The sequence below is a fragment of the Aphis gossypii genome, chromosome X (assembly GCF_020184175.1).
Source record: "Aphis gossypii isolate Hap1 chromosome X, ASM2018417v2, whole genome shotgun sequence".
Classification (NCBI taxonomy): Eukaryota; Metazoa; Arthropoda; class Insecta; order Hemiptera; family Aphididae; genus Aphis; species Aphis gossypii.
The window spans coordinates 52,828,368-52,853,576 of record NC_065533.1 but is presented as its reverse complement, the minus strand read 5'-3'; the positions used below and the strand labels follow the sequence as shown (position 1 = coordinate 52,853,576).

General features: G+C 28.5%; 1 protein-coding gene across 5 annotated transcripts in view; it reads left to right on the top strand.

Annotated features, from left to right (window-relative positions):
- LOC114130965 (nuclear receptor subfamily 4 group A member 2-like) overlaps positions 1 to 25,209 on the top strand; it is a 73,197-nt gene that overhangs the window by 22,228 nt on the left and 25,760 nt on the right. For 3 of the 5 annotated variants that reach the window (XM_050205131.1, XM_050205132.1, XM_050205130.1), the window contains exon 2: positions 9,592 to 9,677. In XM_050205131.1, coding sequence (XP_050061088.1) covers positions 9,657 to 9,677 — 21 coding nt within the window. In that variant the 5' untranslated portion in view covers positions 9,592 to 9,656. Of the gene's footprint in view, positions 1 to 6,449; positions 6,895 to 9,591; positions 9,678 to 25,209 lie in introns of those variants that run through there. The other 2 variants (XM_050205129.1, XM_050205128.1) reach the window with 1 other exon arrangement.

Sequence of the window (25,209 nt, the reverse complement as noted above, 5' to 3'; positions counted from 1 at the left end):
AACTAAAATTTAATATTGTTCCTATATAACATACTAAATAACGCTGTTAATGAAATTATTTATGTGGATTGTTATGAAAATCGCCTTATTTATCATTATATAAAAATTTAATACATGTAACTATATCAATAAAAATTATTTGTAAACTAAAATTACCCTGGGCCTCCACACGAGTTTTTCTCAGTGAGGTCCAGTAATTTTTCGATATAAAATAAAATAAAAAATAAATAAATATTGTAAATCATTTCAGTGATATTTATTTCATTAATTATGTTATTACGAGTCGCTGTCGTTACGTGAAATTGAAATTTTGAACGAGCCTAAGCTTCCTGCCGCATACCATAGCCGCCCATAGTAGATATATTATTATTTGTTACAATATTATTAGGTGCTGCTTACACCACTACTCTTATAATCTTATTTTCATTTTTTAAGCCCTTGGTATCACATGCGCCAATATGATGCTATTACATTTTTAATTTTGTCTTAAAGTCGGACGTGAATTATATGTAAATTTATAATAGTGGTAAAAATTTGACAAATTAAGAACGGTTTGAGAAATTTTTTCTTTGTCTATTCTATTCTAAGGCGGGTAAGAATGACTTAAAATTGACTGTCTATTTCAAAGGGAAATGTTCAATTGGTTTCAATACTTTGTTTAATTTCGTCGAGTTACGTAAAATGAGATATCCACGATTGCTGTTATTTATTTTTTATAAACGTTGTGACGCGTGTCTCTAATTAAATTGAATTCCATTGATAACAATAGCGGAGATTTAATTGCATTCATAACTATTTGGTCGGCTCTTTAATTTATTTTATATCGAAGTTTCCTAAGATCCAAAAGAATTTATATTTTATTTTAAATACTTAAAAACGACCTTAGTTTTACCTAAGATAGTGTTCTTTTTAATGGCATCTTTCCTCGAGAAAATTAGCATTGGCGTGAGTACATTGTGAGTGCATTCAATATTTCTATATTGTTCTCCTATAATATTTTTGAAAATACTTGGAAATTTGGTTTAAATCGATAACGAAAAGTGTAATCGTAGATTTTACTTCTTAATTTAAAGTTAAGTTAAGTCTTCTTTTAAATCAAATGAAGGGATATCGAATAAATTGTAAGCGCGTAGGATTGCACTAGAATGGTATGCGCCGACATGCGAAGCCCCGAGTCGTGTACTGCATCTAGTTTTCTAATTGAAGATTTTTCCGCAGCTGACCAAATTAAGACTCCGTAATCGAGTTTTAATATAATGAGAAATTTTTAAATTAGTGTAAAAACAATTATAGTTTTAGAACTCCGTGATGTATGAGACAGTATTTTTATTAAGCCGTTGATAAACCGTGTTCTTCAAGTTGTTGAGATGTTTGAAACCGAGTCATTTATTAATTATTATCGAATTTTATACTTATTTTTATCAGTTTATTATTCGTTATAGTTGGTGTTTTTTCATATTTAATTTTATTCGGTTATGATTACATTTGAAAATATGAAAATTATTTTGTGATTTTTCAGAACAAAAGGGGAAAACTGGTGCAGTGGCTGCTCTAGGGTTTGATATATATTTTTTTTTTTCGGCGGGGGGAGCATTAATATCACATAGGTACCTATAATTATAACACATATAAAAAATTATAGACTTAAAATCATCTATAAAACTATAAACTTTATTTTTTATTAAATTCTCAAGACTTAATAATTATAAAAGTAATAAACAAATAAGTGTATAAATTACAACACAAAATCTAATTTTCTATTCTCATTTTTTGAAAATCGATCAATTACTTTATATACATATACATCTATAGACATTTTAATGATAACGATTCTACCAAATTAAAAATAGAAAACTTGAGAGCTCCTATAAGAAAACTATGTACGTACTTTATGAAAATATAAGATACCTAATAACTTATAAGATTCACAATTAAATGATATCGAGTAGGTATATTAATACAATATTATAACATTTACCATAATAATAATATTTATATATTACATTTAATACCATAGTAGGTTCTTGTTCCTGTTCAAATTCAAATTTCATTTTTGAGATTTGAGGAGTGAGCTGGGGGCATGTCCCTCCCCCCTAAAGCCTCCACTGACTTGGATACCTGGTATTAGTTTAAAGGTTCGGTTTATTAAAAGCATGCTGTGAATGAGTTTAAATAGCTTTTAGTATTTTTCTTATATAGAATAAATATGGAAATTGTTCACTTAAAGATTAAATGTAATATATTTATACTATAAATCAGTATAGAAGTAGATCTTCATTAATTCCAGGAAAATATTTTGACAGGAATTGGCTACTACTATAGAAATGAATACATTTAAAAAATGTTAATTTTTAATTTTATGTTTATATGAATTCAATTAATTGGTATATAAATTATACATTATACATAGCACATGTTTTATAATATGAATTTTATTCATATTTATAATCAATTTATTTAATATTAATAAAATATCCGACTCGCCTACTCATTAATTCCTATATATAAGTAGGTATATAAACGTATAGCATATGACACATTTATTAGATGCAAGTTTAGGTAGTCATGGGATTTACAAATCGTTAGAACGTTAGAAAAACGGTTTTTCACTTTTAAGTTTTATCGTTTGACAAAGTTTTTGGATCTCGACAAGTTCAGTCATGTTGTTTAAATAGTGGTTTATCCTAAAACTTCTTACAAACACAAAGGTGAAAATATGTTTCTGACATAATTTTAGAAAGTCACATCATGAACCATGGCCCATGGTCTATGAAAATTTGATATAGTTCTTAGTACATTTATAAAATAATGCATATTATATATTATATATAAATTCACCTAAGACGATAAAAATAGTACTTAAATAAATAATAATTACTTTTATTTACTTTTATAAATTAATTTGTTTTATAGGTAATTATAGGACATGGTTTTTAATAAAATAGATCAAATAAATACAACGAAAATAATATACATAAATTTATAACCTTAATTTAAACTAACAAAAAAAGTTATCTCTCTCTACTGTATTGTAAATCATTGAAAAAGTTTTTAGTCCATAAAATTATAATAGTTTATCATATTTTCTTTATAAATAAATCAATATATTATGCTAATTTTGTTTGTCAAATAAATTTACAAAACTATTCCATACATTTGTATGAAAAATATAATTCAGAACTATGATTATCAATCAAAATATAAATAATGCTATAAAATAAAAATAATTAATAACGTTTAAAATAATGTAGGTATATAAATAAAATATAAATATAATATAAAATAATAAATTTTTTTTTGTATTAATAATTGTAATGTATGGGTACTTATCTATATATTTTTCTTATCATTTCTTAAAACATTAACTTAAGCAATTACTTAACTAGGAAAAAAAATTAAATTTTGTTCTTGATTATAATGTCATTTTTAAGGTCAATTATCAATAATCAAAATTTCCATAAACCGTTTCCATTTATTTCAAAAAAATTTATTGAAATGCTCATATAATTCACGATTACTTAAACACAAAAACAATATGCTACTCATAAAAAAAAACCATATAAGATACCATGTTAAAAAAAAATAATACATTACGCGCTCATCGTTCAATTCTCCGGAGATATTTCGCGGAAAGCCACTGACGTATTTTTTTTTATCAATTTTATCACAGATATTATTCAATAACTAGACAGTGGATCGCGCAAAACACCTTCATAAGATGATATTAGAAATTATGTGAATTTAATTGACTTATAACTATTATACGAGTAGGATACAAAATTACCTACGTTTAATTAAAATACTCTGGCATTATAATTAAAAACGTGTTTAAATTCTTTATATTTTGGTTGTATTATGTAACGCTAATTTCAAAATACCAGGTATAAGTAGGTACAATAAATTATGAATTGTGACAATAGGTATGTAATTTTTACATGTGAAAAAGCACTAAAAACTAAATGTATATTTTCTAACTCGGCTTGGCTGATAAAGTATTCGAACATATTTTTAAAATCTCAATACTGTAAGTAATTTAATGGGAGTCATGAGATCTTAAGGTCTTAACGTTTACAGCAAAATATGTCAACATATTATAATAGGTAGTAGGTACATCGGCACGCCGTTTTAATCGAAAACAGAATTAAAAAGTTCATGAAGATCGCGGATAGTGATTACCAACTAAAATAATCGTAATAATAATTATATTAAGGAATAAGTATATATTATTATATTATTAATTATAATATATACTGTTAAAATCGTTTATTTGTTCGTAGTCACGGATGATAAAATTAAAATACATTATCACAATATAATATGTTTCCAAATGGAGACAGCGTAAACTATTGTATAATTTTTAAAACAGGGGTGTGCTCAGCTTTTTCCAATGGGGGGGGGAGGGATGAGGGAATGAACTGTCATAGACACAAAGTGTATAAATGCATAAAAAAAAAGTTCATGAGGGGGGATATGACATCCTCATCCCCCTGTGAGCACACCACTGTTTTAAAGCACAATATTGCATTAGACCAGATTAAAAAAAAAAAGAAAAAATCAAGTAATCACTGTAGATGTCAATATTACCTCATCATTGAGTAAGTCACTGTATAATATATAAGTGATAAATAGTAATTCAATGACTTCTTAATTATTATTGTACTCGAAAAACAATTTTGAGCAAAAACGGTCTCAAGTTCAGAATATTACTAAGACGTGTACTTTATGGTGAACTATATCATTATAATAACAGTTACCTATTTCACTATTTATCATACACTAAGTTGAGTTAGTTTTAATCAAAATCATTGCGTTTATTATATTATTAATATTAAACTATTATAATAACATATATTTATATTATATTATAATTTATAGTGGTTAACTTTTGAGTAAATACACTAACTTACCACTGAAGTTTTCGATTTGGCACATAGTGTCATAGTATAAATAGATAACTGTAAAAAAATGATTTGATTATTTTAAAAAGTCGTCTATTCGAACAAAACATATTTTCGAATTACAACAAAATAACTAAAATCGATTTTCTTCGTTTAAGTAACTTATTTTATCTATATTTGAACTTGGTGTTTTTACAAAAATAGAGTTATATTTTTTAATTTCAGTATAAACTACATAGAAGGAACCATGTACTTATTGAATTTTCAAAAATTGAACATTTTATATATTTTTAACTACAAAATAATTTCAATATTTTTGTAAATTTACAAGTTTATTATTAACAACTTTTGTCAAAATTTGAATTTAAAACACTTATAAAAAAAATTGTTTATACATTTCAAGTTTTTTGGTTAAGCAGCACAATTTTTTTCTTCATATGGCCCTTAAGAAGAAGAAAAACAATTTTTATTGATATTTATTATGAGAAAACAACGAAAAAAGTTATCGTTAAGTTAATCGTTATTTATTATTGAATTTCAACAAAACAAAAAAAATCGATTTTGTCTAAAACTGGTTTTGCGTAAATATTCCCGTTTTTCTCAACTTTATATTAAAAAAAGAAGCGCTCGGAATTGTTTACTTTTGACCCCCCCCCCTCTCCAAAGTACAATTACATTTGCTTTCGTATATCAGACAGATAGTAAAATTCTGATAAGTTCACAAATTACAAATAATAATGAACGTTTCACTAGGTAGGGAATACCAACATTCAACCACACCAAGAGTGGCAAAACCGCGGGCAAAACGGCACCTTCGCGCCACCACTGCAGAATTGCGAACTAGGACGGGGACGGAACACAGCATTTTTTTGTACGACTTTTGTTCCTCGTGTGCTCGACAAAAAAATCAAATAATTAATACCTAAATCCAGAGCAGGCTCTGGGCCGTAGTCGACTGCTGCTGCTGGCTACTGTGTTTCCATCGCCATTATTATATTATCGTCCGGTTCGGGGTCGGTCGTACTGCAACGACGGCGATACGTTTAATAATACGTATATCGTATACGACTTCACTATATAATTTTATTATTATTTTAACCATTTACCATAATATATTATTATTATAATAGACCTCGTGATACTTTACGCGCACGGACTCTCTGAAACCCGAGAAGCGCGCATGTCAAAACACAATATTACTATACAGTTTAATAATAATAATATATATTATATTGTATAATACACAATACATTATATATATATATATATATAATGACAATAACAATAACAACAATACCAGTGCACCTTATATTATATCATAATAATATGCTTGTGTGTGTGTGTGTTTTTATGTATCCTCGGGGAGACGCCCGCCGGTCCCGCCCCCGTCGCGATTTCGGGTCTTAATAAGGGTAGCCCGCCCGCCCCGCCCTCGTCAAAAGGGTCTCGGGGCCGACACGACGCGTGCACACGAAAAACGGTCGCACGCCGCCGCCGACGGTACGCGCGACGATATTTAAAATAGGTACTGTAATAATATAATCGTAACGTCATTTTGTCGCACTCGAACCGTCGCAGCGGACGCGTCGACGACGCGTACGCGCCACGACAATTTATTGTTCATTATTATCGAATAATAATTAATATTCGTCCGATATCGTTTCGCGTCGTACTCGTCGCGCCTCTCGTTTCCGCTGATTCCGGAAAAACCTCCGAGGAAATCTCTGGAGCACGCTGCATTCGGAGACGTTCGGAAGTATATAGTCCCGTTCAATAATCTCGATTCTTCGCGACATCATAAAACCGTCATCGTCAATGACCTCCGACGACCGATCGTGCGATCAGTCTTCTTCCCCGCGTTCATAGAGACAACGTTATTATTATTATTATCATCATTATCGTCGTTATCATTATTAGGTATTATAAAAACCCAAAAACCATCGTCTCGGACGGAATTAATATATACCGTCCGACATGCTGTCGTCTTACAGAAAAGGTTAGTGAGTATACATATATATATATTTGTGTTATTTGTGTGTGTGTGTTATTATAGTTTTGGCACGCGGATATCTGACGCGTTTAGGTAAATGCGATTTCGGCGTAAAACAATAACAATATTGTCATATTATACACCGCGTCGAACCCTATAATAATATGTTATCGGACCCCAAACAATAATAATATACAATAACTCGTATTGCATTTTAGTGTTACCGATATTGTACACGTATGACTGACCAAGTCGTGTAAACCTTATCTCCGTATAAGCTACTGAATACCCATTATAATAATAGGTAGGTATGCATTAGTGTCAGGCCGAAGCTAACTCGTGGAAAACCGGGGGCCCTTGAATATTTTTCAATATTGAGGACCATGTCCAAATGGTAAAGTGTATAATTTAAATCGCTCATAAGTCGCGATTCGAAAATTTAAGAATATTAGGTGTATTGTTTTAATGAATCACAGAGCCTGGTTTATTCAACACGTTTTGCACATCATAAAATAATATCATCCGTAAACAGGCATTTTTAAAACTTATATTTCCGCAATAAATTTAAAAAAAAACAATATTTTTATAATAAATTTTTAATTTATTTATTTATATAAATTTTTTTTTAAGAATATAAGATATATTATTTTCGTTGTATACGTATAATTGTAAAATAAAATAAATGAATATTGTTACTTTTTGTTTTTTTAATAATTGTATTGATAAGTATTAAAATTTAAAAAACAGTAAAGTTTCTTTTAAAATTTATATGGAGTGTCGAAGTGATGCAGTTGCTCAATCAAGAGCTTGCAGATCAAAAATAAATTTATTTAATAGGTATATATTATTAACCTTTTAATAAAGTATTCATATAAATAATAATTAAAATTAATAATAGTATACTCATTATCCAATCAATTTATACATCATCCGATGTTCTGAGGATAAAATATTCGTATTAATATTACCATAATCTGATAATTTCGGTAAAACACGATAAATGCACCAAATACTTTAAACAGTATTATACTATAATTTTAGTGGCAAAACCAAATTATAGGTACTAATTAAAAATAAAATTATTTATAAGATTACTATTCAATTATTGATAATTAAAAAATATTTAACATTTAATATTTAGTTAAAATTTAAAAATGTAATAGAATTATTAATTATTAGGTAGTAAAAAATTAGTTTGGGCATGACATATAGAATTTCTCTTGGCTTTACATTTATATTTATTTGAAATAAGCATTTAATATTACACAAACATTTTTATTGAACCTTAAAGACAATCGGAAAAATATAGTACATTATAATTATATTTTATGCAAATGTTTTTGTTGTGGCTAAAGTTTCTAAAATATTTATTATTGCGTGTACATTTGATCAAAAAACAATAATCAACAATAGTTGATTCGTACATTTACCAGACAGTCCTATAAGTTGTAACATACATCTATACTCGGCGGGCGCTCTCGGGATAAACGTTTCTAATAATTCTTTTTCTCGTGTCTCTGTGGTGTTATTTATTTTTATAATTATTATTTTCCTATTTTTGTTTTTTTTTTGGTACGAACACGCAAAAATCCGGTGGCGATTTCAGCGAAATTTTTTCCACGCTTGTGTCTCGTGAGAACATTCCTCACGAGATGTCTTACAAACTTGGTATACTATATATATATATAGCAGACAGATATTATTATACAACTCACAAACACACACATCTATAATACTAGCTATGTGTAAAACTCGCATATAAATGTTGGCTAACCACCACCCTTACCCTCATGCGTATGTATCTAGTTTGATCGAACCGGCGTAATAATGTTTAGCTATAATAGCCAAGAAGTCTCGCAAAACATCACGAGAACATGTAATATATTAATAAATTAATATGATAAGTGATGGTGATCACAATGCGCCCGCTATTCGCGGAAGACCAAATTTCCCCCACGGATTGTGGAAGGAAATCTTTTTCGTTCTCGGCAAAGTACAAACAGTTAAAATTTTTATTTTACACAAAAAAAATATATTTAACCATCACTGGTATGTCTAAAGACAGTGGCGTATTAATATAGCGCCCCAGAAACACAGTGAGGTAGTGCGTCTTTAACGTTAAAATTTGACATAAATTCAATTATAGAAAGTGATAGATGATGTAGTCTCCCATAATACGATAAATAACCTCTTTTAATAATTTTTCAAATCTTTGAATAATTTAGTTTATAAAACTTAATACTCTCAAAATTTTACTTTTGATTCATTTTTCATTAATATTATTAATATTCTATTTTTAATTTAAACATGTATTTAAATTGAAAATGTGTATTTGGTGCTTTGAATCTCAAGCATGCTTGTAATGATGCATCACTACTCCGTTATGAAAATCAGAATTAAAACTTATATAATAGTAAAATATTAAATGATAGTGAATAAAAAATATTCAAAAAATTACTAATAAAATTATAGGTTAATCAATGAAAATGCGAGTGGAACACTAACCGATCTCAAAACCAAAAAAAAAAAAAAATACAAATGATTAATTCCGTATAGCTACTATGATAGTATATTATTATTGAATAATTAAAATGTATTAATTTAAAATAATTTAATATATGTTTATTTATTATAATTTTACATGCAAATACCTGCACATCGTAATTAAATATGATTTAACAGTATGTACTCAATATGTTTCAGGAAAAGAAGATACTTCAAACGAAGTATACCACTCTACTGGTCCATCGTACCCAAGTCCATCGAGTATGCTTCTATTCCAGACACAGGTAAGACATAATATTTTATCAATTACTAAATAATTAGCCTCTCGCTGCATTTTTCCAGCCCAATAAAACTTCCGACGACATTTTGTTCCCACGTAATGATTATTATTGTTTATTCGGAAACGATTCGCGTCGTATCGATCGATTGTACTTGGTATTTTTCCTGAACACGGATATTATGTTTTTAAAAACACTTCTATCCCAATTATTATAACAATATATATGATATTTAATTATAACATATGATTATGATATTTAGAAGAAAAAAATTATTATTACATAATACAAATATATATATTATATAATGTATATACCTAGCTATAATTACATACAGATAGTGTCCAGTGAGGATTTACCCATTGTATATTTCCCGAAATAATAGAAATATCATAATTATAATATATTATGATATAAAACTTATAGAGACAAGGATTACAAGTATTTCATATTTTAATTTAACTTAATTTTATGTTTTGATAAAAAAGTTAAAAAAATTTTGTAGTTTATTTTTTCTGAAAATTTTGACGTTTACACATTTTATTTTATCAATTTTATAATTTTCAAAAAAAATTTCTAGTCTCCAGAAAAATTGTGATAGATATTAATTAATAATTAGTAATTACCATAATATAGTATCACGACATACCAGTAATATCAAATATTTGGCCTAGGGGCTCATGCGGTAGGCAAATGCTTTCAGTGTACTAAAAGAAGTATTAAAAATCACGATGTAAATGAAATCAAAATGTTAAATGTCAACATTTTCAGAAAAATAAACTCTACAAAACGGCCATCTTCAATTATTTTGAAAACAATTAAACAAAAATTATTTTTAACTTTTTTTACCAAAACATTAAATTAAATTAAAATATGAAATACTTTTAGTTCTCTCCCTTATGAGCTTATATAAAAAATATAAAAAAAATTATGATATCTCTATTATTTCAGAAGATATTGCAATAGGTAACTCCTCAAGAGACACCCTATATTACATACATATAGTTTTAAGTGTCAACTTACGCGTAGGTACTTTTAATTATTCTCCAGTCATGGTTATGTGTTTAAATTGAAATTTTGTTAAGCTATTGGTTGGCTTAGCATATAGGTAAAAACGATTTAATGTACGCTGCCAATCACGCAGTTCAAAAGTTTATGATGAATTTATGTCGAGGACAGCTTCAAGCGGTTGCTCTGGTTAGGTTAGGTTTATATTATAATGTATTAATTAAAAACTGTTAAAATGAAACTCAAATGTATATTTCATATTTACTTTTCAATTTAACCTTGTAATTACTTATACATGCGTTGGATAAATATTTAATTTTAATTAAATTGTCATTTGTTATAAAAGTCACATAATATTTGGAATGAGAGTATAATTCATTCAATAACTCGTTTTATAGTGTATGTTAATAATTGCGGAATAATAGAAATTTGTAAAAAAAACAACGTTAAAAAATCAACTTTTTTAAACTCAACGCATTGTTGACGGGTTATCTTCACGTCCAAACGTATCAAATACTATCTAAGTTATAACAAATTCAACTAAGTTATTACTAATAAGTAATAACATAGTTGGACATTTTCTCCCCAATTTAATAAGCAACATTTTCCGTTTGACTTGACGTATTTACAGTATTTACACATATTTTGTACAATACCTATACAATCTTAACTATATACAATATAATATTATAACAAAATCGGTGTGTACAATATGCCATATTGTTATGTATTTAATTTTTTTTGCCCTCCCCCCTTGTAGAAATCCTGGCTACGCCACTGCAATATAGTTAATTGTTCGGAGTAAGTTTCAATTTAACAAGTTTACAAAATGTATTTGATCCTATTCCTATAACAGTTCGATTAAACGAGAGACCTTGTCCATCTTCGGTAAAAGCGAAGAGTTATCATAAAACGTCTCCAACTTAAACCTCACGTGAGGAGAAAATTTCCGAAATTCTTATAATTTGTCAATTTTGTTATTATTTTGCCATCATAAAAAATATTTTTTAATAATATTTAATAGTGCTCAACTATCGAAAATATAGCGTTTTAAAAATAATCATATCTACAACAACATAGTATTATTGAGCATATATATTAGAGGACACGCATTTTTCTCCAACTTGCGACTTATACACATGTACCTAATTATAGTTAAAACCTATCTCCGCTATAAGATTAATTAATAACTCAATTAATTGAAATGTGCTGATGTATTTAGACATTTTGTTTTATACAATTTTAAATCATTATACATTTATAAAACACATTTGCGAAAAAATAAATTATACATTTTATGATATTTTATAATTTTTATTTTTACGAATTTTAATTAAAATTTTTAACTTTATAGAAATGGTAGCATAGTTTTTTATTTTTATAGATTGATGATAAATTTTTTATTGATTAAATCAATACATAAAGTTTTATACAAGTATTAAAGTTTAGATAAGCATTGTGAAAAGACATATTACAGTGGTATTACTTATCCCGTAAAATGTTAGGTCATTCACATAATTTAACTTTCATCTATTGCACTCAATACTCATCAGCTATATTTTATTTTTACTAATTATTTAAATTAACATTTACTCGACATGTTATAATTTTTAAAGTATTTTGTGCTATTTATCATGAATACTTGAATTTTTTGATTTTTTAGTTGATTTTTGTCTGTGAATAAAAATCTTGACATTCTAATAAAGGTTTCTCGTAAGTTATTCTTATCATACTTAATTAAAAAAAAGAACATCAAAAATTTTTATTCACACATTTTTTTATAAGCGTTTATAGTGAAAATTTCTATGAAATTACTTAAATTATTTTTTAGTTTAATTAGGTAGTTAAATAATCGTAAAATTTTTAATTTTAACCTCTTATATAATTAAAAATGTAATACAAGATTCTTCATAAATTTTATATTGGAATTAAAAAATAAAAAGTGTAGCAAAAAGCAACTTACATTATTTATGAATAATTTAAATTCAAATTTGAATAATATTTTATATTTAAACTTTTTGTTTTGTGTCTAAGTTTTGAAAATATAATACAAAATTCATCTTGTTTAGTTGAATTAGTTCATACTAAAACAATTAAATTTAAAAAATTAATAAAGACAATTATTTTCTATAGGTAGATATTTTAAGTCCCAATTTGGACGAAATTTATTTTTATTTTTTTAAAGCTCAAATGTTCATGATGAAACAATAGAACTAAAGTTTTCAAACATGATATTATTAGGTAAAAATATTATTATTGAATAATACAATGTTGTCTCTCCAATAATATTAATATATTATTCAATATTTCGTTTGCGCATTAACATCAGTATTTATATTATAGTCTTTCGATTGTAAATTGTCTGTTTATCATACGCAATATAGTCTGTCAATAGGTTATAGACATCCATTTACTTTTAATAAAGACTTATGTAAACATCTAAATATTTATTTAAAAATCAAATTATTCATAACAAGTAATATCAATATTTTAATACGTTATATACTTATATAGTATAATATACAACACAATTATCTTTGTTAAATATTTCAGCTTGAAATTATTATCTATATACAATATACATATTACATATTATATGTATTTGCATATTAAAATTATCATTTTATCTACCTATTTCTCGTTAATCGATCAACGACTATCCAATACTCTGCTGTGAACCGCATTATTATCCATTGTCGATAGTACCTATTTAGTTTTTAAAATGATTATACTTTCTTTTCTGTTTTAGAAATGGTGCAACGATAAATATTCACTCGCAATCGTTTTTTAAACTATTTTCGTAATATCGCAGACACGGATAGGATTAGGTATTATAATTTTTCTTTAAATCCAATATATACGACCACACGTATTATGGTAAACAGTCGGTCTTCGGTCTACATGTAGATGAATAACCGTATTAAAATTCGATTGTCTTTAAAAAGCCTCTTTGATAGATTCTAGAAAATCTGAAATTTAAATTTTCAATACTTCGATAAAAATAAACTACCTATATCAAAAGTAAAAAATCAACGAAATAATAAACAAACTGAAATCGATATCTCAAGTATTAACAGTGATAAATATTACATACAAAATAATACAATACTACCCGCATCTTACTATCTACTACATAATTATATATTATAAAGATTATCGTTGATTTTATATAATAATAATATACCTACCCACTATACCTATACATAGTATTATATTATTATTGTACGTATTATAAATTCAAAGATATTAAACTTATATAATATACCTCAACCTGCTTTGTATGTATGAATCGTATCTCGAAACATGTCAATCTGACTTTATACCCTATTGCTCGTCTATAGGCACATTGTTTATCTTACAATAAAATATTCCTCGCAACAAGATTCACATTGTTGATCCTTGACAATGTTATATTGTTGATATTACCATCAATATTTTTTTCAGTGTAAGGAATACTTTGTAACGATATGACCGGTTAAATCATTAAACGGTCCGATCGTTTATTATCGGTGAGACCAATCGTCTAATAATGGGTATAGTGCATTTTATACAGACGATTATGACATTATACGCACACACGATTCCCCATAACGCTTTATACATCACTCAAACACAATTATCAATCATCGATTGATTATAATATTAATAATACGTCGCGATGTACGCGCATAATCTACACAATACACATACTGTTATATTGATCAACTGAACATTATGTATATGGTCATATAGGCACGTCTCGCAGGTAGATACACGAGTCTCGGTTTTATATTTACCATAACGTCTCGAACTCTGCAGCGGGACAAAATAGTAGCGTACGATTTACCAATAATACCTATACAGTCAAACAATGGGTATAGTCTTTACGGCCGTTTTATATATACTTGCAAACGAGCGTAATGTAAAAATAAGAATAGAATAAAATGTATGCGTTTCACCTGTATTTGAATAATATTTCATGAGACTTTATAATACTTTTATGCAATCCTCGACTGCAGTTTAAATGGGTCGTACCTATCGACACGGTCGTACCGGTACAGTTGTTTATACGTAATATGTTTTACGAGCTTTGTACTGTTTAAACCGATATCGCGAGCGAGTTGTGATTTGTGTGCGAAATTCTCAATAAAATTCGACTAAAGCGTTGAAATACCAATGTACAGCGGTGTTAGGGTTGATTACGACCAAACAGAATCTTTAATAACTGAAAAACCTTTCCCGGTATAGATCTGTTCGATTTCGATTCCCACAGATGAATAACGTTATTAAATAGGCGTATATTATGGCTTCGGTCGACAATATGTTATTATAAATCGATCATACATAATAATAAATAATAATAATACCTCATTTTTGTGTCGTAGGCGGTAGGTACATATACGCCGTATCGTATTTATAACAGTCATCTCTACCTACTCCATACACACTACTGCTATAGGTACACACCATAAACATAAATAAACATAAAATATAACTTCCACTCGCACTATTTACATACAATATTTTAATGATTATTGCATATAGCCGCATATACGCTTTATACACTTCAAACCCAACAGTACTTACGTTCTGAGTTTAATAATAATAATAACAAAATTATATAACAAAAGCGAACAATACGATATTAGTACAAAATTAATAGTCCTTTGTCGGTGTACGCACACACAAGTACACATTATGTATGTATAATATATACCTACGAGTGAGACGCGGGTGTTTTTGAACGTGCGGGGGTGTAGGATTTGATACGGACGAGCTGTTTTCCGAGTCGCTGACATTTAGGTATGAACAAAACGCTTCTTCGCAAGACAACACTATACCGCCTCCCCTTACGCGCCCAAGTACCTCCAACACCGCCACCGCCGCTGCCGACGAACCCTGTTGTACGCCTGTATAGAATATTATAGCTTCACGCACCGAATAACACAACTCGCTTAATACGTTCTTTTTGGGAATATTCGCCGTCGACCGCCGAACTTCGATATTTAAAAAAAACCCAAACCGTTTTTCGCCTCGGCATTATGTAATACACGCTCGTACGTCATAATAATAATATTATATAGGTAAAAGGCATGTATACAAGTATACCGAAGTACCTACGCGCGAAACGAGTGTGGGCCATGTCCCTGCAGTAATACACTCACGCGTTACGTATATAGGTATCACGGGATCACAAGCCGGGTAAGCCTTTTAAATTCGCTTATTAAACCGGCAAAGGGGAGGGTTGAGGGGGATCGAAATTCAGTCGAATCTTCAATTTATTTCGATCCAATAACTATCGACTGTACGAGTGTACTGTGTACTACGATCGTTATACGATATAATAATGACCTATAGGAGGTGCTATGATATATAGGTATTATTGGTACGAAATATAATTAACTGATTTTTTCAAATTATTAAAAAAATAAAAAATAAAAATAGCTGGACTCGAGTCCCCCGACTATAATATAAAACACATAAATTATTATTATATTATAACCCGTGCATAGTGTCGAGTGTCATAAGCCTCCCCATCCGGCGGTTCACTATTTCTCGCGGTCGTTGGTTTATAAGTGCAATTATTTTACAGGAATACGGATCAACTCGTATTGGTATATGCCTGTATAGGCATACTGTACACTATATATGATATCACTGGCCTAATTAAGGGGGAAGGGAGTATACCCCTTTGAACTGTAATAAAATGTAATATTATAATGTATATCGATACGCGCGTATCCCTATATTATATATGTTCCATATAGGTCGCACAATGTAACTTTAAAGTCAAAATGTATAATTTTACACGGATTATTGGTTTATATTGTTACAATATATTATAATATAATATGTGCACTTTGTCCGGGTCATTGAAGTATTTTATACCTGTATGAGACCAGACACCCCGATTGAAAAAAAAAAATCCAAGTTGCACGCCACTTATATTACATACATATACAATTTAATATGTATATTTTATACGTTTATTACAAATTTTTGTTCGCTCGAAGCCCAAAGGCATAGTAGGCAATATTATATACAAATAAAATAATACAACGATGCGTATGAACATTTTCAGACGATTTTATTCCGAACTCGTTAAATATTACATAGAAGGTACCTAAACAATAATATTTTTGTATTTGAACGATGAAAACATAAAATCGATACGTATATATATAAAAAAAAAATTCTATGTTTGTGATAACTACACGGTCGCGATTTTGGAGCGTTTCTTCGAAAGTATATGGAATATCTGTATATACTAAATAAATGACACAAATTAAAATCAGTATATATGTTTTTAAAATATATTATTGTCTAATAAAGTAAATAGCTATAATAATAATGGATATAAAAAATTATGCACTGTAATTATATTGGTTCTTCGTACCTAATTAGTAATTACTTTTTAATTTACTCAGTAAAAAAATTTTATTTTGTTATTAATATCATAATGGTCGTTACAAGCAAGTAAATTTTTTAATTTCAATCAATGAGTCGTATCTGATTGTGATAAAACCTGTTATGTATTATGGAGATTCATAGATAAAAAAAAATTCTATTCATCGTGAGTATAGGTATAGTGTACGAATTGCTGTTGAAATCGTTAAACATACGTAAATATTATTTCTAACTGTTTAAATAAATTTGTTTCTTTTTGTGAGCACGTTAAATTGACCGCAAAGCGGCACCCAAGAATTCCAGTCCACCACGAGGTAAAAACATAATATATAATAATATGTATACAGTTAACGTGTTATGCAGTATTGTATTATAATTAATATCATATAGGTAGCGTTTGACGACAGACGGTCTATGTATTATGTATATTTTGTATGTTTCTTGTAAGTATTATACCTATATACATATACTTAATAAAATAATAACATACTAAACTTGCATTATAGACAACGTGACGTACTTCCAGGATAAAATATTTCTGAAAAATATCTCCGATAAAATATAATACATCCGTAAATCTCTCAGAAGTACCTAAGTAATAATTTACTTGTAAAATAAATACATAAAAAAAGTCGTTTAAGTTCCAACTAATCTGTTTATAATTTTATAAAAAATATATAATAATATAATGGTTTAAAATTTAAAATTGTCTGCAATTGATTTCAAATACTTCAAAATAAGTTTATTGTCATACATACTGTTTAAATATTTTTAGTAGTCGTTCATCGCGGAATAATATTTTTTTCTTCTTTTTGGATTGCTTTCACCTAAAAAATACTGTACCATTTAAACCTACAAATAAGTAAATTAATTATGATACTATATTATTTTATTATGCAATATCTATTATTTTTTCATATGCATTAATACCATTTATACCTCTTTTAAAAATGTTATACATTTCTAAATAGAAACACGATTATCTCATTAGCTCCAAGTGCACCGTTATGGTGCCATCAACTCCTAATATTTTTATATATTTCCTGTAATAGGAGATTTATTTTGTCTGAGATATAATATACCGGAAATATATTTTCGGTGATATATTCACTGAAAATATTTTCCCGGAGATTTTTGACCGGTTACCCCACGATACAAGTTTAAAACTGGCAATATGGAATTAGATAAAAAAAAAACACTTACTTATACGGAGGAAGGTTATAGGACTATTAGTTACAATATATCATATGTACGTACGTACATTATAGTAACAAACAAAAAAATTAAGGATAAGTAAGTTAGCCAATTTTTATAGTAAAAACACAACTCGAATTTTTGGACAGTGTTTGTAGAACACCCAAACCTACCCTTTTTTATCAGCGCTTTATGTATACCTTTTTCGTGTTTAAGAAAGCGACATAGAACCGTGTGTAACAGCTGATTGTTATATGATTTAGATGTTGTAAAGTAGTGATCGAGGGTTTGTGACTACATTTTGTGCAATATCATATGCATTTGCATATAGTTTTTTTATACCAATATTGTGATTATAGGTACCTATTATACACAATAAGTTTCATAACGTAGTCCATAACAAACATGAATTTTTTTTATGAATATTTTTGCATATTTCGACATTTTTAGTGTTAACAGTTTTATGAACATCGTAGGTACCGTTTCGGGCATATTATATTTTGTGGCGTCTCAGCTATATCTTACGGTATAAATGTCTAGTCTTATTCAGCCAAGGTGGAACAAAAATACACGTCTAATGTCTATTATTTTTTAATTTACATTTTTATCCACTTTGATTTTATATACATTTTTAACATTGATTTCAATCTGGTTTGTTATTACTTATTAGTAATTCATATGTCCTAATCTGGGAGTCGACTAAACAAATATTAAAACGGTCACAGTTTACATTTAAAATATTCTCTACTATACATTGAAAATTAGGTTTTATTATCCCAATGACCGCATGCCAACCAAAATCCGCAAACCCATTGAAATCTTTAACTGCGATAACAGTCTGTACAACTATTCATTCAACATTTTATTTCAACATTATTATAATATATTATATTATTATATTAGGCACCCATACAATTTTATTTTATTTCATTTGATAGTTGAACTTTATCGATCCGTTAAACGCTCTATAATACGTTAACAATAAACTACTGGAAATTTAATAATAAATAGGTCTAGGCAGGTACAGTAGTAAAACTCGCCGAATGCGGATTTCCATTTGTGTAGTGCGCTCATAGTACTTAAGCTATGCTTTGTTACTCAACTGAAAAAGTTTTAGCCAACTTAATCCAATAAAATCATATTTAATATTAACTATATCGTATCAATCAAATTATAATCATTATTGATTTTGTTACATCAGCATATTTTGTATTGAAAGAAAATAAATTCTGGTCGTGCTACTGCACAACAACGATTTAATACAATATTATATATTATAATATGCAATGTATATTATAAATCAGTGTGGGTAAATAACGTGGGGTTCGATTCCTTCTGCTAGCCGATTTAATAGTAATCATTAATCAAGTAATGAAAACCGTGTAATTTCGCGTCTTACTGCGCATTATCGCGGTGGACCACGAGTCCTGTATTGTCGGTATATAATATAATATATTATTATACCTACTGTGGGCGCATCACACGTCGTCGTGGTGATGGTCGACGCGACTGCAGCGACTTCGATAGGATTCTTTAGCATCGTGTACACGCGTATCCAACAGGATGGGTATGGGCATTCAAATATTATTACGGTCTAAAATCTCGAACGGATTAAACGTTTCCTTGATTTTTTTTATTCTCCGACGAATATTAAATACCATTACGCGTACTGCTGCAACACTACTACATAATAATAATATAATATGCGTATAATATCATAATAAACGGTACACGAATGCGCGTAAATTGCGTATATGCGCGCATTGTTGACGTAAATACAAAAATTTTCAAAAAAAAAAAAATAAGAAAAACAGGTTTGTGTAATATATTGCTGCGTTTCGTCGACGCGTGTAGGCCATATTATATTATTATTTTAAAAATTCATATTACGGTCGGACGGAGGGTGAGCGGCGACCGACGGCGGACGTCAAAGATCCACATTAATATATTATATTCGTTATTGTTTCCCAGAGCTCATCTCGACATGAGATTATTATTATTATTATTATTATTATTTACCTGGCCGTGTGTTGTTGTTGACTGACCGACTCCCATGCGTTTGCGAGCAACGACGGTGTACAATAATATACATATAAGCATTTATACGTAAGCGCTGAGCTTGAAGAAATGGTATTGTGTTTTAAACGGGCGCGATATGCTTTTGGACTGTATAGGTACGATTCGGGGAATATACTCCGTCAATTTCATACGATCAGCACCAATGTCAAATGAATATTTCGTATTCCAATTTATTTTGCAAATGCAATGTACTTTTTTGCATTATACAGCTAGGCATTTTCCTAGAAATCCAACTGTAGTGTTTATAACGTAGTTTTTCTCAATTTCAAAGGAAAACTTTGTTCTTGTTTGCCAAAATAACCCCTTTAAAGTTCAATTTACCTTCAGTGTCCATTTTAAATTTGATAAAAACTTTTTGTAACACTTTAACCGTCTCGGAAAGTGTCTTAAAAAAAAAAATAAATAAATAAAAAATACTCACAGATATCTATAATACTTGTACACACACTTATACACACTGTTAAACGAGTGTTTTTTAATGTTCGCTCTGTGGAATTTAAAATATCATACCGAATTCAGAACTCATTGTTCAAAGAGTGTTCGGAAAGTTTTTCTCATATACATCACGCATATTATATTTATATGCACTCCGTTGAAGGAATAAAAAATATAGTAGATAAATACCTGTTTCTCCTACACACTGCTAATGTATTATATTTTCAAACAGTCAAATTACATTCATATATTATAGCCACCGCCATACGAGATCCTCGTAAGGTCCGTGAAGTTATCCTACAGGGACGGTCTAAACGAGGACCGAGGGAGGGCCATGCCATAGGTTAAATAGGATTTTTTTAATATTTTAGTATACAACATGGATACCTATACGAATTGGTTCCCAATATCCGAATTTGATTCCCTGATAGTCTGTACGGACAACGCATACGAATCGGTTCTAACAAACTTTCGTTTTAAAAATACGTCCATTATGTTAAAATTTACTTTGTCAACAAAAACTAGTTGACAACCACAACAATAACAACAACAACAACAACAACAACAACCGGCAATATTTTAATATCAATCTTACACAGACTTAGAAGTGTAGGTATATAACGCTTAGGTACGACTTACACTTTTTAGTGCTTGTAAATCTATATGCAAATATAAGCAATAACCAATGTCAATATTTAATATTTGTAAAAAAAACACACATACTTGCTAACTTGACAACACAATTAATAATCCGTGATATCGTTGAAAATTATTTTATCTCGTAAAGTAAATGGATAAAAAAAAAAAAAGAAGAGTATAAAAATAGCATGCAATCTAATTGAAAAATAATGAGCACCGCTAAAGATATAGGGCCTCCGATCTCCAAATCACTAAACCGCTTACTATTCGTACCAAAACGTCCATTTTCTACGTTTTTGGATAATATATTATTAAAACATACACCGTGTACAGTGTGTTTATCTTTCGTGTTGACTATTACAGGAAATAGTCGATGTTTTGCTATACACAGTGTGTACAGTTTTTATGTTTAATACCTATTTCGTATTTAAATTTATTATTTAAGATGAACTTTATACAGGGGTATACGTGTGTTAAATGTAGTTACCCGAATCGGTATAAACTCTTTTACCTATAATCGATCAATGTAATTAATTTGATTTGTGTGCCTTTATACGCGTAGACTAATTGTAGAATAATTTTTTATACGTATAGGTATACTTGTATCACGAAGCGATTGTTTAGCACAAGTATCCATACGTAATGACGTTAAACGTTTCACCCCTGAAATATTGCGATATCGAATGTTCGTGGTCGATTGCTGTAATCACCGCGACGTAGTCGTATGCGTACGTTTTGCCCCACAATATAGGTTATATCGATATTATATAGGTTATATATAACCTTAATGTGCAATATCGATAAAACGATGTCATGTTACATTTTGTTTACAATACGCATAGGTGTGCAGGTATATTATTATTTTTTAAACTAATCGTTTATTTCGATTTTTCGGAATGTCATCGACGACGAGGCAAAGTATAATTGTTGTACATAACGACTCGAAAAGCTCGGTTTTTACCAATGTTATATTATTCCGCGTTAACTACGTGATATATATACACATGGTTTAAGCGAAATAATTTTCAATAATATACATACATAATGTATAATATATTATTATTCTCGTACAATCATAAACACGCGCGATTATTATTATTATAATTATTATTGTTTTTGTATTTCTACCCACAACGGATTTCGATAACAGCTCTCCAATATTAGTTATGCTGCTATTATTCGCCACCCCAACGACTAATAAACAATGTTATTTTTAAAATATTGTATTATTACGACGAGACCAAAGCTGAACTTATAATATAGGTACAATATACACATAATGCGATGTACGAGAACGGACGTGTCAAAACTATACAAAACGGTATAACTGAAACTAAACAAATATGTTTGCGGTGTGTACAGTTTTGCACTGCAGACATAACGTGTTTACCCGTGTTTTTGTATTTTACACGCGCTCTGTATATAATAATGTAGTTATATCGGTGTATCTGATCCTGATGTCCTGGACAATAAATTATTATACATACTGTAAATGTGCAAATGCATACGGGTAATATATAATATTATAATAACTCTCTATGAAATATTGGAAAAGTTACGTTTCAATAACGGTGATAATTTTTTGCTAGATGTTTAATATTATTTATACATATTTATAATATTTATATTAGAAACCCTGTCGACGACTGTTGCAGAGCTATGACGTGTGTATGTTATATTACAATATGATACACATGAGTGTTTAGTGAAAACGGTATAAACATTTATTTCGAATAATAAATTACAAATTACAATTATAACATTATAAGTAATGTGTATTTTATTTCACGATAGGATTGTATTTGTTTATATAATATTAGTATATGCAGCTTGCTACCGAAAACCTGTTTACCTCCATTAATGTTTATTCAAAATCTGATTTTTGGAACTCTTAAGTACCTACATTTATAATTTCCATAATTTCAATTGTTTAGATTTTTCGTAATATTTATAGAGTGCCTTGTGACAAAACAATCTATTTTTATACTTTTATTTTAACCTTTTTTTACTTTAAGAAAATTTTTGAATATTTCTGGATTATACGAACGTATTCACCTACTTAGGATAGATAATAGTCCTTAGAAACAATATAAAATATATTATGTAATATTGTAGCTAATATTTATTATTATTTAATACTTGTTTATACTAAGACGATTTTGACAAACTATAAAATTTTGATAGATTAATATTAATTAATTAGTACAGTTTTCAAACGATTTTAACCCAATTATCTTGATATCGATATAATCATGGTCTTATTAATTATTTTACACAAAATTAATAACTCAAAAACCACTAGTTGAAATTTCGAATTAGATGCATCAAAATGTCTAATAAAAACATCTTATTATTCTGATTAACAGTTAATAAAAAAATTAGATGATTCTCATTTGAATAAAAAAACGCACTACTTAAACGATATAAAAAATCTATTACATAAAAATACAGTCCTTGAGTGCTGTATTTAAAAATTCCAAAATTCACAGTTTGAATAAATTTATAATTAAAGGACAAAATGAGGGGAGCATGCTTTGTAAATCACTTTGCATATTATGTTGTGGAGGTAGCTAAAAATCAACAATTTCTATACATTTTTATATACACTCAATTATGAACAAAATACAACAGCGGCTGTTTTAAACCGTTTCGCTAATGTTTATTACTTCATATATTAAGTATACTGTTATAAACACGTTATCTGTACAATAATCAAAATAGTACATGACAACTCAAATTTGAAAAGGACTATAGTGACGATTTGAGTTGTCAACTCATTAAAACTGAAAAAAATTCAAAATCTTTATTTATATATACATATAATATACTAATGTCAGGTATATGTAATATCAATACCTAATTTGACATTTATCACGTAATATCTTCACGAAATAAGAAAACATTAATATAAATTAACATTTTGAATATTACATTTTAAAAAAGAAAATTTCGTAAAATAATTTTTATTAATTTTTATATATTGTCTATAACTTTATAAGGTACATTTATTTCAACTATAACTCTATAATACTCTAATGATTTTAAAGCATAAAAATTACTAACTTAACTCTTTAGTAATTTCAATTTTTTCATAATTTTGAATTCCATGATTATTATAATATAGAAACATTAAAAATACTTTTGTCATGTGTTCAAATAAAAAAATAAATCACTATAACACGTAACGCTTTGATATCGTTGTGTAATGTAGTCATAACACTATAACGAAACAAAATCTTAACGTAATGCAATTACCTAGTACATAATATTGTTTAATTTTGAAAAGCTATTTGCAATTTACTATAAAAGTCTGATTAATTCGTCGTACTATGTAGAATACAATTTACCTCTACTAATAATTTGAATCGTTACACAATTGTATATTATTTTATATTATAAATAATATTAAGATAACAAAATAACAAAAAGGTAATAAAAAAATACTTAAAGATTTTTCAAGCTGTCGAAGTCTTAGTGTTATTACTACTCCACTATATATATGTTAATTCACTATTTGATATAGAAATATTTTTAATATATAAAATATACATCAATAATAATAGTTGGTAAAACGATAATGATTTATTTTAAACAACCGGTCTGAAAATACGTCGTACAGCAGTGTTTGCTTACAGTTTCCTAAATATTTAATCTTGTTAAGTACAGTCGAGTATCTATAGTTCTTTCGTATCATACAAAATCACACATATCCCTCCTTATTATCACCAAGCGCGGATCTAAGGGGAGGGCAAGGGGCCATGCCTCCCCCCCTTGTAAATATGTTCTGGATCCGCGC